At 42.3% G+C, this 14969-nt stretch overlaps 1 protein-coding gene across 9 annotated transcripts in view; it reads right to left on the minus strand.

Annotated features, from left to right (window-relative positions):
- STXBP5L (syntaxin binding protein 5 like) overlaps positions 1-14969 on the minus strand; it is a 779311-nt gene that overhangs the window by 646460 nt on the left and 117882 nt on the right. For all 9 annotated transcript variants that reach the window (XM_029578338.1, XM_029578339.1, XM_029578335.1 and 6 more), the window contains exons 3-4: positions 11868-11949; positions 1116-1216 (exon numbers count right to left, since the gene is read on the minus strand). In XM_029578338.1, the coding sequence (XP_029434198.1) occupies positions 1116-1216; positions 11868-11949 (183 nt within the window). The remainder of the gene's footprint in view (positions 1-1115; positions 1217-11867; positions 11950-14969) is intronic.

The following is a 14969-nucleotide window of genomic DNA, read 5'->3' on the forward strand; positions in this document are numbered from 1 at the left end:
AATATGAAAGAGTGGTATACTTAGAAATAAGTGCCCTTTATATCTGAAACATTGTCATGTAGGAAAACAGTCATCAGCACACATTAAGAGTCTTGTAATATTTGGTGTTTGAAAAAGTGAATTTTCATAGTTAAACCACTTGCATTTATAAGCTAACCATACTTTCAAATAGTTCAGTTTCAGCTCTATAATTTATGACAATTTTTTACATAGTTTTATAAACTGCAAACAAATTCATTAATTACAATCATAATTTAAAGCTTAAAGAAAAGTTTAAGGCAATCACTGTAACTACTGAAAATATATCAGATAATCTCTGTAGAGTTTGATGTCAAAAAAGTCGAGCAGGAAAGTTAAATATTTATCTAACTTTATATATAGTACAAAGTTTCAGAAAAAAACAAAATCATGATTGCTCCAGCAAGTGTTTCTAGGATAGATTGTATTAGGCAGGTAGGGACTTTGGGAGATCTGAAAGAAAAATTGGTGAATGAAGGAGGATAAGGGGGAGGATCTGGATAAGGATGGTGAGATGGAGGTTGGGATGACCAGGGGTGATTTGGAGAAGAGAGGGTGAGGAATAAATCGGGGTGGGGAGGAGTTTATATATTATAATTTTAGAAATATGATTTTGTATTTTTGATTCATCATTTATTGTAACCTGCTTTGAGATTTTCAGAGATATAGCAAGAAATAAAGTTTAAAAAATAAGCAGTAACTGAAATTTTCATGCTAGAAACCACTATTGGTACAGTTTTATGTGCAAATCTAAGCAGTACTACAATATAGTTCCAAATGTTTTAACCCTTTCTGGACCACTTTCAATAAATTGTGGTACCTCAGTAGTTTCCTGATAGAAGTTAGTAGAGATGAGCATAGCAAATTAGAAAAATGCATTTTGGATTTTTTTTTCCTAAACAACTAATTTTTCTCCAGAATAAGGAGGGTATGTATTTAAATCAGCTGTATTAAAATATTGGTTTAACTGGATTAAAGAAAAACATGAAAAGAAAATAAATATTATTATTTAATCAATTTTCTTTAAATGTCTACAAAGCACAAATTCCAAATAAGACTTTGAAGAATGTACAGTTAGATTTCTTATACTTCCTTACCGTTCTCTGTTAAATTTGAGAGAATGAAGAATAGCTGGCCGTTTCTGTCTCAGATTCCACAAGTGAAGTGTATCATCTGCACATGCACTGACCAAGGCACCCTTCAGCAAAAATGAGAAAAAAATGTAAGCACTGAATTCAGATTTCTGCCAGATCATGTATACCTGAAATAAATTATGAATTACAATAGTTAAAAGTCTGAAAAGAGGCAATAAAGCAGAGCAAGTGCACCAGACTATAAAGTACAATACAAAGACAATACAGATCCAATCAATGAATAAAGAGGTTTTAATTTGTATTTCTAATTCCCGAACAATCCCAGAGGCCCCAAGACATGGGGTGCTACTTTCTGAGCAGCTAATTATTTCCACATCACACAATGGACAGAAAAAGGGACCACCACCTAGGATTAAGAAAATCTAAGTGTAAAGCGGCCAATGATCCCTTTACTAGGTCTGTGCTCCTCCTAGTGGGGGACAAATTAAGGTGGATCATATAGTGAATGTAGCAGAGCTTTTTGTCATGGCACTTCTCTCTAGGCATGGCCATAATGGTGCAGACTCCATGGTTTGGCCAGAGAAGCCCAAGAATGTATTAAATCAGCTTTAAATCTTTTGATCAACACCCATGAACTGTTTTTACACATTTAGTTTCTCTTTAAGTCGTCTTGAGAGAGGCCCAGTTGGATACTGTTGCTTTACATCAGCCATGCTTAAGCAGCAATACACATGCTCAGTAGCTGGAGAAACTACCAGTGGAATAAATGCATATAGCCAGCAGGAGGGTGGGGTTTTCTCAACCCTGGAGGAAACAGCAAACCTGTGCTACCAAAAGAATAGTTGTAGGCCTGAGGCCAGTGGAAATCTGAGTGGTTTGCAAGGCTCAAGTTTTGGAAACTTTCTTTTCAGATGAAGTAATAAACTCCTAAAAGCTGTGGAGCCAGAGGAATACTCCTTCAGGAACTAGACCCCTTATCAAGGAAGACAGAATTCAGAATTTTTGTTAATTGTAAGGAAAGGGACTGGGCAATTGGGAAATCTGTTTGTATTTCCTGTTACAAGAATCAGAGAGATATTTGCAGAAAAATTGTTTGTATTCTTTTAATGAATATTTGCTTTAATATTATATTCATGATTGATGAACATTTTTTTAAGCATAAGTTACAAAAATAAAGTTATATCTTTGGTTAGAGCACAGAGAGGAGAGAAGCATGTGGTGTGCGTCTTATAAAAAGCAAGTCAAAAGCTTAGAGTTTGTAAGTGTTTGCCTTTCCCTCCCACCCATCCCTAGCTTATCCTTTGATTTATAGGCAAGAAACAATTTCACATTAAAAATCAATGAGCTTTTTATCTAAAACACAGGATTGCCCCAGCCCTTACCAGGAGTTTAATTATCCCGTTGCAGGTCACTACCAGATTAATAGTGAATATACCAATAAATGTAAAGGACTAATTATATGCATTCCTACTCCCATAGCAACCTAAACTTTACCAGGAGCTCAATAAAGTGGAGTGGAGGAGTAGCCTAGTGGTTAGAGCAGTGGGCTATGAACCAGAAGACCACGGTTCAAGTCCTGCTGTTGCTCCTTGTGACCTTGGGCAAGTCACTTTACCCTCCATTGCCTCAGGTACAAACTTAGGGGGTTATTTTCTAACCCTATCGCATGCAAAAAGTTCCTTTTCAAGTGCAATAGCTGGATTGGGGCGGACGCTGCGAAAACTTTGCTGGCAGCAATAAGGTAAGACCCCCTTATCGCTGCCAGTAGCACCACCTTTTAAGATAGTGCTATTGGGTGCGAAAGCCGGCAGCGATAACACTGCCCCCCCCCCCTCCACCCCCCGTTACCGTGTGATTCAGGAAGGCGTGCAAAGAAAGAAAACCCAGCCCTTAGAGTGTAAGCCCTCTGGGGATAGGGAAATACCTACAGTACCTAATGTAATCCACTTTGAAGTGCTGAAAAAAGTGTGAAAAGTGGAATTAAAAAAAAAATTAATATGAAGGCAGCAGTCCAGCAGCAAGAGGAAGCCATCCCAGTCTTTTGCATTGAGTGTCACATGTATATTTTACCTGCCAGTGAGAGGTTGTATGTGTGCACCTGGTGCAAAGAACTCCTGGCTCTCAAAGAACGAGTCCGATCACTGGAAGCTAGACTGGTAGACTTAGAGGAGCTGAAGCAGACAGAGATATACAGATGAGACCTTCAGGGACATAGTAGCCAAGACCCAACTCTAGTCTGACAGCCCTGGTGCTGCCTTGGAGGAGGAAAGTCTCCTGGTCAGAAAGTATCAAACTGGTACAGCAGGAAGTGATCCTGTAGCAAGGACCTACTCTCCAGGTGATGCATTGTCCTTTCACACCAAGGATATGTCTCCCAGGGCTACTGCCCAGGAGGAAAGGGTTAGGTTGGCCATCATAGTTGGTGATTCAATTATTAGGAATGAAGACAGCTGGGTGGCTGGTGGGATCACCTGGTAACATGCCTACCTGGTGCAAAGGTGGCGGACCTCACGCGTCACCTAGATAGGATTTTAGACAGTGCTGGGGAGGAGCCGGTTGTCATGGTACATGTGGGCACCAACGACATAGGAAAATATGGGAAGGAGGTTCTGGAAGCCAAATTTAGGATCCTAAGTAGAAAGCTTAAATCCAGAACCTCCAGGGTAGCATTCTCTGAAATGCTCCCTTTTCCACGCGCAGCTCCCCAGAGGTAGGCAGAGCTCTAGAGTCTCAATGCGTGGATGAGACGATGGGGCAAGGAAGAGGGATTGAGTTTTGTAAGGAACTGGGGGAACCTTTTGGGGAAAATGGAGTCTCTTCTGAAGGGATGGGCTCCACTTCAACCAGGGTGGAAAAAGACTGCTGGCGCTAACCGTTAAAAAGGAAATAGAGCCGCTTTTAAACTAGAACAAAAAGAGGAAAGCTGACAGTCGCTCAGCAGCACATGGTTCAGAGGGAAGTATCTTCAAAGGATACTAATGACGCATTAGAATTAGGGCATCCTAATAGTGAAGTTCCAATAAAAAGAAAAGTAGTCCAAGTGCCTGTAACTAAAAACTCACCTGAGCTAAAAAATTCAAATTTATCCCTATCAATTAAAAAGCAGAATGAAAATACAAACAAAAAACAAACTTTGAAATGTTTGTATGCTAATGCTAGAAGTCTAAGTAGTAGGATGGGAGAATTAGAATGTATAGTAGTAGTGAATGATGACAAACTTAAATGGCATCTCAGAGCCATGGTGGAAGGAGGATATCTAATGGGACAGTGCTATACTGGGGTACAAATTATATCACAATGACAGAGAGGAGCATCCGGGAGACAGTGTTGCACTTTATGGCTGGGATGGCATAGAGTCCAACAGGATAAACATCCTGCATGAGACTAAATGCACAATTGAATCTTTATGGGTAGAAATCTGTTGTGTGTTGGGGAAGAGTATAGTATAGGAGTATACAACCATTCACCTAGCCAAGATGGTGAGACAGACAGTGAATTGCTAAGAGAAATTAGAGAAGCTAACCAAATCGGTAGTGCAGTAATAATGGGAGATTTCAATTACCCACGTAAACATGGTGCAGGAAAGAATATACAGTTCCATCGAAATTTCAAATATACTTTTATTATATCTTCAGGCATTCAAAGTTCAGTTAAGTGCGGCAACTCCATTTCGAGTAAACAAACAGAAATTTTTAAAGTCCCCCGACACGGTCCGTGTTTCGGGTAAGCTGTATCAGGAGGGACCACAGCGGGTTTATAATCTTTGTGGCGTCAACCACAAAGATTATAAACCCGCTGTGGTCCCTCCTGATGCAGCTTACCCGAAACACGGACCGTGTCGGGGGACTTTAAAAATTTCTGTTTGTTTACTCGAAATGGAGTTGCCGCACTTAACTGAACTTTGAATGCCTGAAGATATAATAAAAGTATATTTGAAATTTCGATGGAACTGTATATTCTTTCCTGCACCATGTTTACGTGAGTACTTGCTTATGTGCAAGGTTTGCTTCGGTTGATTTTTGGAGATTTCAATTACCCCAATATTGACTGGGTAAATGTATCATCGGTGCATGCTAGAGAGATAAAGTTCCTGGATGGACTAAATGACAGTTTATAGAGCAATTGGTTCAGGAACTGACAAGAGAGGGAGCAATTTTAGATCTAATTCTCAGTGGAGCACAGGATTTGGTGAGAGGTAACAGTGGTGGGGCCACTTGGCTATAGTGATCATAATATGATCAAATTTGAATTAATGACTGGATGGGGGACATTAAGCAAATCCTCAGCTCTAGTGCTAAACTTTCAAAAGGGAAACTTTGATAAAATGAGAAAAATAGAAAAAAAACTGAAAGGAGCTGCTACAATGGTAAAAAGTGTGCAAGAGGTGTGGACATTGTTAAAAAATACCATCCTAGAAGCACAGTCGAGATGTATTGCACACATTAAGAAAGGTGGAAGGAAGGGAAAACAATTACCGGCATGGTTAAAAGGTGAGTTGAAAGAGGCTATTTTAGCCACAAGATCTTCATTCAAAAATTGGAAGAAGGATCCAACAGAAGAAAATAGAATAAAGCATAAACATAGGCAAGTTAAATGTAAGACATTGATAAGACAGGCTAAGAGAGAATTTGAAAAGAAGTTGGCCGTAGAGGCAAAAACTCACAGTAAAAAGTTTTTAAAGTATATCCAAAGCAGAAAGCCTGTGAGGAAGTCAGTTAGATGATCGAAGGGATAAAGGGGCACTTAAGATAAGGCCATCGTGATTTCTTCGCTTCGCTGTTTACCGAAGAGGATGTTGGGGATATACCTGTTCCAGAGGTTTTCATGGGTAATGAATCAGATGGACTGAACCAAATCACGGTGAACCTAGAAGATGTGGTAGGCCTGATTGACAAAATGAAGAGTAGTAAATCACCTGGATTGGATGGTATACACCCAGGGTTCTGAAGGAACTCAAAAATGAAATATCAGTGGAGTGCCTCAGGGATCTGTACTGGGACATGTGCTTTTCAATATATTTATGAATGATCTGGAAAGGAATACAACGAGTGAGGTAATCAAATTTGCAGATAATACAAAATTATTCTGAGTAGTTAAATCACAAGCGGATTGTGATAAATTGCAGGAAGACCTTGTCAGACTGGAAAACTGGGCATCCAAATGGCAGATGAAATTTAATGTTGAAGATTTAGGTTAATTATTGCTTTAAGAAAAATGCCTCATGTTGACTAGTAATTGGAATAACAAGGCCTGAAGAGGGAAAAAAAGTGTAATTGTCAGCCCAAGGCTGGGAATGGCGTGAGAGTGCAGAAATGAATGTGAGATAAGGAAGGTTCCAAGGAAGTTAAACAAGAAACAAACAGGCCGATACAGTACAGTGCGCTCCGGTGGAGCACACTGTTAGTCCGCGTTTGGCCGTGCTATTTTTACCCCTTATACAGTAAGGGGTAATAGTGCGTCGAAAACGTGCGGCCAACCCCCCCGAAACTAATAGCGCCCACATTTGCATGTTGTGGGTGCTATTAGTTTCGGGGGGGTTGGCCACGCGTTTTCGACGCACTATTACCCCTTACTGTATTTCCTGTGCGATACAGAAAGTAAAATGTGCAGCCAATCCGCACGTTTTAATTTCTGCTGGCACTGGGAACGGTAACAGAAAAGCAGAAAAAACTGCCTCTCTTTACACCCTCCGACTTAATATCACAGCGACATTAAGTCGGAGGCCCCAAAAATTTAAAAAAAAAAATAAATTTAAATGTGCCCAAGGCCCGCGGGTCGGAAGACGGACACTCAATTATGCCGGCGTCCATTTTCTGAAACCGTGGCTGTCAGCGGGCTCAAGAACAGATGCCGGAAAAATTGAGCGTCGGCTGACAAACCCGCTACAGCCGCCGCTCCTGTCAAAAAGGAGGTGCTAGGGATGCACTAGTGTCCCTAGTGCCTCTTTTTATCACGGGCCCTCATTTAAATACTTTATCGCACGCCCAGGAGAGTGGCCTGGGTGCACGTTGGGAGAGTGGGCGCTCACCTCGGAGCACCGGCTCTCCCGTTGGATTTACTGTATCGACCCGAAAGTACTGGGTAAACAGAATGTTTGACGTCTGAGAGGCACATGAAGGAAAAAGTACCAGCAAACGTAGGGGATGAGCGAGGGGAGGGGTAGAAGCATATGAGAGCCATGTTTAACAGTGTATAAAAGGGATATGCAAATTTAAAACAATGAGCAAACAGCATGGCACAAGAAGCAGTATATTCTGTAATCGACTCTGTTTACTCCCTGAAGGAAGCACAATTTCGTTCTTCAGTTTCCGCTATCTTGATTTTTCTGTGTATGCATGAAATAAACAGATACTGCCAATTCTTTTAAGATCTCTAAGCTACTTAATAAATGTTATGCTTTTGAAACTGAAAGTCTGTTTCATCACTGGTAACTCTGGGGAGGAGAAGGCAGGGTAAGTTTCAAGGTATTTTAACATTTTTAGTAGTAGAGGATTGTTGAAACAAGCCACTGTTAGGCAGATAGTGAACTCCCTGAAAGTTCAGGTAATGATTCTTTGAACTCCCTGAGTAACGCAGCCCTCAGGTAATGAACATTATGGCTAAGTGCAAGGTAGAGGTGTGCATCCGTTTTCCACGTATTTGTAATCCGTAACTTATTTTTTGCTATCTGTTAAATACGTGGGGAGGCGAAACGCATCACGACTCCCCGCGTATTAAACAGATTTCTGTTTTATTCGGCCTCCTAAATAAAAATTTAAACCCCCCACCCTCCTGACCCCCCCCAAGACTTACCAAAACTCCCTGGTGGTCCAGCGGGGAGTCAGGAAGCCATCGCTGCACTAATTTGCCGGTTTCATCACGGCGCAGATAGCCTGTGTCACAGGGGCTACCGGTGCCATTGGTCAGTCCCTATCACATGGTCACCGGCGCCATCTTGTGCTCCTACCATGTGACAGGGGCTGACCAATGGCACCGGTAGCCCCTGTGACATACTATGGGCAAAGGCTATCGGCGCCATTTTGAGTCCTGGCGTCGGACAGCAGGTCGCTCCGGGACCCCCGTTGGACCCACAGGGACCTTTGGACAGCTTGGGGGGGCCTCCTGACCCCCACGAGACTTGCCAAAAGTCCAGCAGGGGTCCGGGAGCGACCTCCTTGCACGCCGGCCGTCCGACGCCAATACTCAAAATGGCGCCGATCGCCTTTGCCCTCACTATTACGGCGATCGGCTCTCAAAATGGCGCCGATCGCCTTTGCCCTCACTATGTGTGTCATAGTGAGGGCAAAGGCGATCGGCGCCATTTTGAGTATTGGCATCGGACGGCCGGCGTGCAAGGAGGTCGCTCCCGGACCCCCGCTGGACTTTTGGCAAGTCTTGTGGGGGTCAGGAGGCCCCCCCAAGCTGGCCAAAAGTCCCTGTGGGTCCAACGGGGGTCCCGGAGCGACCTGCCGTCCGACGCCAGGACTCAAAATGGCGCCGATAGCCTTTGCCCATACTATGTCACAGGGGCTACCGGTGCCATTGGTCAGCCCCTGTCACATGGTAGGAGCACAAGATGGCGCAGGTGACCATGTGATAGGGACTGACCAATGGCACCAGTAGCCCCTGTGACACAGGCTATCGGCGCCGTGATGAAACCGGCAAACGAGTGCAGCGATGGCTTCCTGACTCCCCATTGGACCACCAGGCAGTTTTGGTAAGTCTTGGGGGGGGGGGGTCAGGAGGGTGGGGGGTTGTAGTTAATTTTAATTTTAGCTGGGACAATAATTTAACTCGCCGTAGTAACGTATTTACAGATCGACAACTTATTGAATTCTCCATACTTCCGCATGAAACGGAATTGACCCCCCACGAATACGTATCACGTACGCAACTAAAACTTTTTGCCTGCACATCCCTAGTGCAAGGTGATGCACAAATAGGGAAAAATAACCCATGCTATAGTTACACAATGTTAGGTTCCATATTAGGAGCTACCACCCAAGAAAGGCGTCATAGTAGGTAACATATTGAAATTGTCTGTTCAGTGTGATGCGGCAGTCAAAAAGGCAAACAGAATGTTGGAAATTATTAGAAAGTGAATGGTGAATAAAACGGAAAATGTCATAATGCCTCTGTATCGCTCCATGGTGAGAGACACCGTTAATACTGTGTACAATTCTGGTCGCCACATCTCAAAAAAGATATGGTTGCGATGGAGAAGGTACAGAAAAGGGCGACCAAAAGTTGCCTAAAGACCCTGGTGGTCCAGCGGGGGTCCTGGGAGCAATGTCCCCCTCTCAGGTCGTTGGCTGCCACAAATCAAAATGGCGCAAATAGCCCTTTGCCCTTACCATGTGACAGGGGCTATCGGTGCCATTGGCCAGCCCCTGTCACATGGCAGGAGCAAATTTTTTAAGATGGCTCCGACTGTCCATTGTTCCTACAAAAATGCCGATCCGCGGGAATACAAACTTTTCCCACGGCTACACGAAACCGAAAGCGGAAACGATTGGGCACCCGATGCACATCTCTTGTGGTCAGTCTCTCTGTCATTTGTCTTCAGCATCTCCTCATGTTCCTGTGGTCACTCATCTTCTTCCTCTTCATTATCTTCCTTGGATTGATCTTCTGGCTTGACCTTGAACTGGACCCGATGCTGTTTGATTTCTGCCTGCCACCGACCACCGCCTGTACTTTTTCTTCAATTGAACTCTCCCTCCCCTCCAACCTCAGTCTTTTCCAGATTCTCCTGCCTGTCACCTTGATTGTGCTTCCCGTTGTACTGGCCTGCCTCATCTACCAAGCATTGGATCTTCACCTCCTCAGAGGCCCGCGCCTAAGTCCAGCCAGCCCCGGCACTTGAGGGCTCAACCTAAGGGGTACGAGAGCTGGTATTGGTGAAGCTCCAGTTGAGCCTCTGCGCCTGCTAGCTCCACTTGTTGATGGTGGGGACCTGCAGGGCTCCTCCCTGCAGGTTGCGCCAACTCTGCCTCGGCCTAAGGGTCCACTTCCACAACAGTGTGATTGAGAGCCTGTGCGTGTGAATAAGAAAAAGAGAGAGCATGTATAAGTGTGTGATAGGGAGCTTGTAAGTGTAAGAGAGAGAGCATGTATGTAAATGTGTGATTAAGAGCCCATGTGTGAGAGACAGCGTGCTTGTGTGTATGCGTGTGTGATTGAGAGGAGAAAGTTGTGAGTAAACCACCCCCCCCCCCCCAATTGCTAATTCATGACAATCTCAGGATACCTGGAAATCAAAGGTTCTCGGATATGGAGAGCAGAGAATTATTTTTTATCTTTATTAGTTTTAATTATTGGGTCTCTGTTTCTGCTGTTTTGAAATATTTTACTGATGTCTGGAAATTTTTATATAAGTTTTTAATTATTGGATGTTCTACTCAACAGATGTTTTGAAATAATTTGTTCTTTTTATTAGTAAGGATTTGCTACTATTGATTTTATATTTCTTGATATGTTTTATAACAACTGGTGATGGTGATGTTTCTGTTTTTCCATTGTTGCAATGCATACAGAGTCCTTGGCTTGTTGCAGTTTCTAGTTCAGTTTTTGAATGCATGTTTCTGTTTATAAATTATGGTCTCTATTCTTTGTTAGGTGAGGGTCTGCATATGTGACTGAGGTGAGGTATTCTGCTGGCATGTAGTTTCTGTGTAGAGATCTATAATAGCTTGGCTTCTTCTGTTTTGCTAATAGGAGGAATATTGGCGTTTTAAGGCCTGATGTGATTTTTGCAGTGTTACCTTTTCTTAGATAGGGTTGTTACTGTTTGAGTGCTGGCATTTAGTGCTGTTCCGATATGGGAGGTTTACTATTTATATAGTTTTTGTACAGAGAGACTACTCTATCTTTCACTTATGACATTCTTAACAATAAAAGTAATACTTAGAGTTTTTTTTAAATTCCCACCATGAATTATAATGAGCAGTGTGTCACACATGTGAGCATAGTCCATCAGGTGTGTCATAATGGGAAAAAGGTTGAGAACTACTTACCTAGAGGAAAGGCAAAATAGAGAAGATATGATAGACATTTAAATAACTCAAAGAATTCTGGGCACAGGAGGAGAACCTTGTTCAGCAGAAAGAAGGCTCTAGAACAAGGGGTCATGGGATAAGGGTGAAAGGAGGTATACTCAGGAGTAACCTTAGGAAATATTTCTTTACAAACAGGGTAGTGGATGCATGGAACAGCCTCTCCGTGGAGGTTGTGGAGACAGTAACAGTATCTGAATTCTAGTCTTTTTCTAGTCTTCTAATCTTTTTCTGCTATCGTGTTTCTATTTATTTTACAGTTCAATCTTCTGCAGCAGTTACAACAAAGGAGGGTAATGTTATAACAACTTGCGTCAGGCTAAAGTCTACGTGTAGAAAGTATACACACACTTTAGCCCAAATTTTCAAAGCGGACTTACATGCATAAGTTCACTTTGAAAAGTAAGGGGCTATACGCAGAACCATGGTGGCATGTAAGTAAGAAAGTATAAATTTATTCATGTAGATTTATGATATACTTTCCTGCCCCCAACTCTGCCCTAGAATGCCTCTTTCTATTGCACGTAAAAGAACACGCAAAATTGCTTCTGCACACTTTTACTTGTACAACCCCCCCAGGCAATTTTCAAAAGCTTATTTATATACATAAAGCCATGTTTTATGCATGGAAATTCTTTTGAAGATTCACCCCATAATGTGTACAATTGCATTATTTTAATGTACAACACAAAGAACAAAAAATGATATTTTAAAACCTTACCTCATTGATTAAGAACTGTAGATGCAGTACAGCTGCACCAGTGTCATGCTGGCAACAGCAGTCTACTCCAGGTCTGCCCAAACTGTCACAATTGAAAGTCAAGGAAATTGGCTTTTTTTTTTTTTTTTTTAAACTCTTTAACCATTTTTGGCATACCATATAAATGAAGACGACAATGTTCTCAAAGATAGCAAGATTGACAAACTTGGACAAACTTACAACCACCAGACAACTGAGTAATACATGATGATTATGAGGTGATAAACAGTTATTGCTTACAATTCTTCTCATAGGGTTATATTCGTTCAAATTTAAAATGCACATTTTTGCATCAAAGTACAATTGCTCAATATCCGCAACCTCCTATATTTGAACATGCTAATAATCCAAGTTTGGATTCATTTTCCAAAACCTGGCAATTGAAAATCGAGCAGCTAACAATAACTGCCTGACCAGCGGCCTGTGTTTATCTGAGATTGAAGAACCTGTCCATCTACCTAACAATCCCAGGCAAGGTCCTATGGAAACAGAATACCCCAAAATATTTGCCACAGCCCATGTGACTTGAAACCAGAAAAAACGGATACTTTGACAATGCCACCATATGTGTATGAAGGTGCCAATCTTCCCACACCCTCTCCAACACGTTTCTAAAACAGGGTATTTTTTTAATAGAAAAGTAGTGTCCAGTAAGTTCTGTGTAGTAGTCTGAGCATTAGGGCCACTCTCTGAGCAGAGATATGATGAGCAGATGTCCATATAGTTTTCCAGTCTCTACTAACTAGAGCCATATCAAGGTCCATATTGCAAATCTTAATGAGGTTGGAAGGAGTCACTGTACCATACTTGCTTTGCAAAATACCACAATAAATAAGTGCAACACCTCTTCGTCATGCTCCAGGGTCACTCAGAAAAGATGCCATACCATTCAAGGGCCGTAGAGGACTTTCCAGATCTATCACGTTATGTTATTTGTAACCCACTGCCCATCTCCCATTTGATGTAATTTTCAGTCTGCAGTTTGATGTAAACAGATATGAGATAACCACTAATGTCGGTATAGAAAAGTTTATAAATAAATAAATCTATCCGCCCTGTTAAAGCTGATGCAACTGCAGATACTGAGCCTGCGACCCCAAGTGAAATGACACCATCCCCTCCCCTCTCCCCACAAATACACCAAAGAGACCAAACCATGCTCCTTCCATGCTTTAAAAGTCGGAGAAAATGTGCAACTAGACAGGAGTGAATTGCAATATAAGGGAGTGATGGGAGAGATTTCCTCTCCATCCATATGAAGAAAATGAGTTACTTGGTGCCAGACCTGCAATGTATGCACCAAAATAAGACATTCTCTACAAACTTTATGACACAGAGTCATGTGGTATTTTCAGGTATAAAACGTATTAACTATTAAGAGTGAACTATTAGCCATATTAACCTAGCAACTACCCTAAATATTCCCAAATGCTCTTATATAAAGGGAAAACAAAACAATGAGTTAGCTGAAGTTCAAAATGAGCTAAAGTATCCAACATACTTGCACATTTTAACCTTTTTAAAATAAAACAAATTTCAAATGTGTGAAAAGATAAAAATGTCTGGCTTTAACCTCTAAATGACTTTGAAAAGTCTAGAAATTTAGATAGGCAGAAATTACTTAAAACTCCTTCCTGCAGGTTGTGCCAACTCCCCTCAACCCAAGGGTCCACTTCCACTACAATAACAACACACTTCTATGGTAGCATGCAAGGATGCTTTACTTGGGAAACTGGGATCAAAAAATAATGAACATATATATGGTAACTCAGTACTTTTAATGAGGAACTGTGCTGATATAAACAGATACAATAGCAAGGAAAGAGGGGCAGTAGACTCGGGCTAAATTAATACAGGTTATAAACTATCTAGGTAATCCTTACAGTCCCACCTCTTCCCAGTAGGGTCAGGTGACATAGCCGGGGAATATTAAACCTTTGCTATCTGGTCTGCTGAATGACTTTTTTGCTGTCAGTCCCAGAACAGTTCTTACACTTATATTGTTAAAGTGGAACAAATCTGCTAATTAATATTATATTACTACTTTTATCATTATTACTAAAGCATTATTAGACATATACACTCCTAATTTTGAAGTCCAAATTTTAGATTATGCAAAAGCTATATTTTAATTCTATTTTAATGTTGCATCCGGATTCAGACGGCTTTGCCCTGTATGCCTCACCTTGTTCTCAGCTCCTCCCGCTTACCTTGGGAAAATGGATATCGCCATGTCTGCAAGCTGCCCCACTCCGGCGTCCCCGGAACGGCTATGGTGTTGCCTCCCGCCATGTTCCTCCCAAGGGTCTACTAGGGTGCGCGCGCTACCCAAGTCTTTATTCCAGCAATGGCGTGAACCTCAGGGGCATCCCCCTCAAGTGACGTCACGCCATCCGGGTATATAGCCTGTACTTGTTTGCTAGCTCATTGAGTTAGCAAGGACTGGATTCTTCCAGTCTAAGCTACTCTGCCGCTTCCGTGCTGCCGCTGGAAGCTCTCTCTCTGCCCTTCGGGGTATTGACTAACCTGGGTACCCGCTCCTCGGGGGCCCTCTACTTTATTTCAGGTGCCTTACTGGATCAGGTACTTGCTCCTCGAGGGCCTGCTCTCCCTGCCTCGGTGCCTGTTACCATCTACTTCAACCTGGTGGAATCGCCAACCTACAGCTACCATCTAGTGAGTATTCTAACTCTCAGTCTGTCTCACCTACAGCATTGCCTTGCCTGGGAAATCTACACTGGAATCCCCTATACCAACGTGGTGAGATGGGTTCCCTCTGCCGAGGGTCCCAGGACTGCTACCTCTGGATTACCTCACTACTGCCACCTCTGGTGGTACACATCAAGCTGTATAATAAAAGAACTAAATTCTGCGTTTGTGTGTCCTGAGTCTAGCCCAGTACTGTGGCTCCCCATGGGGCTCCTCCTCGTGGGCATAGTCATCTGCCACAATACCAAAGAATCCACCCAAACACTGCTAAACCATAACATTTAAATGTCCAAAACTGAGCACAAAGTCCATCATCAGGATCAAAGGAATTCAAAAACATAAAATAAAATTCCA

Source organism: Rhinatrema bivittatum, chromosome 15 (assembly GCF_901001135.1).
Source record: "Rhinatrema bivittatum chromosome 15, aRhiBiv1.1, whole genome shotgun sequence".
Taxonomy (NCBI): Eukaryota; Metazoa; Chordata; class Amphibia; order Gymnophiona; family Rhinatrematidae; genus Rhinatrema; species Rhinatrema bivittatum.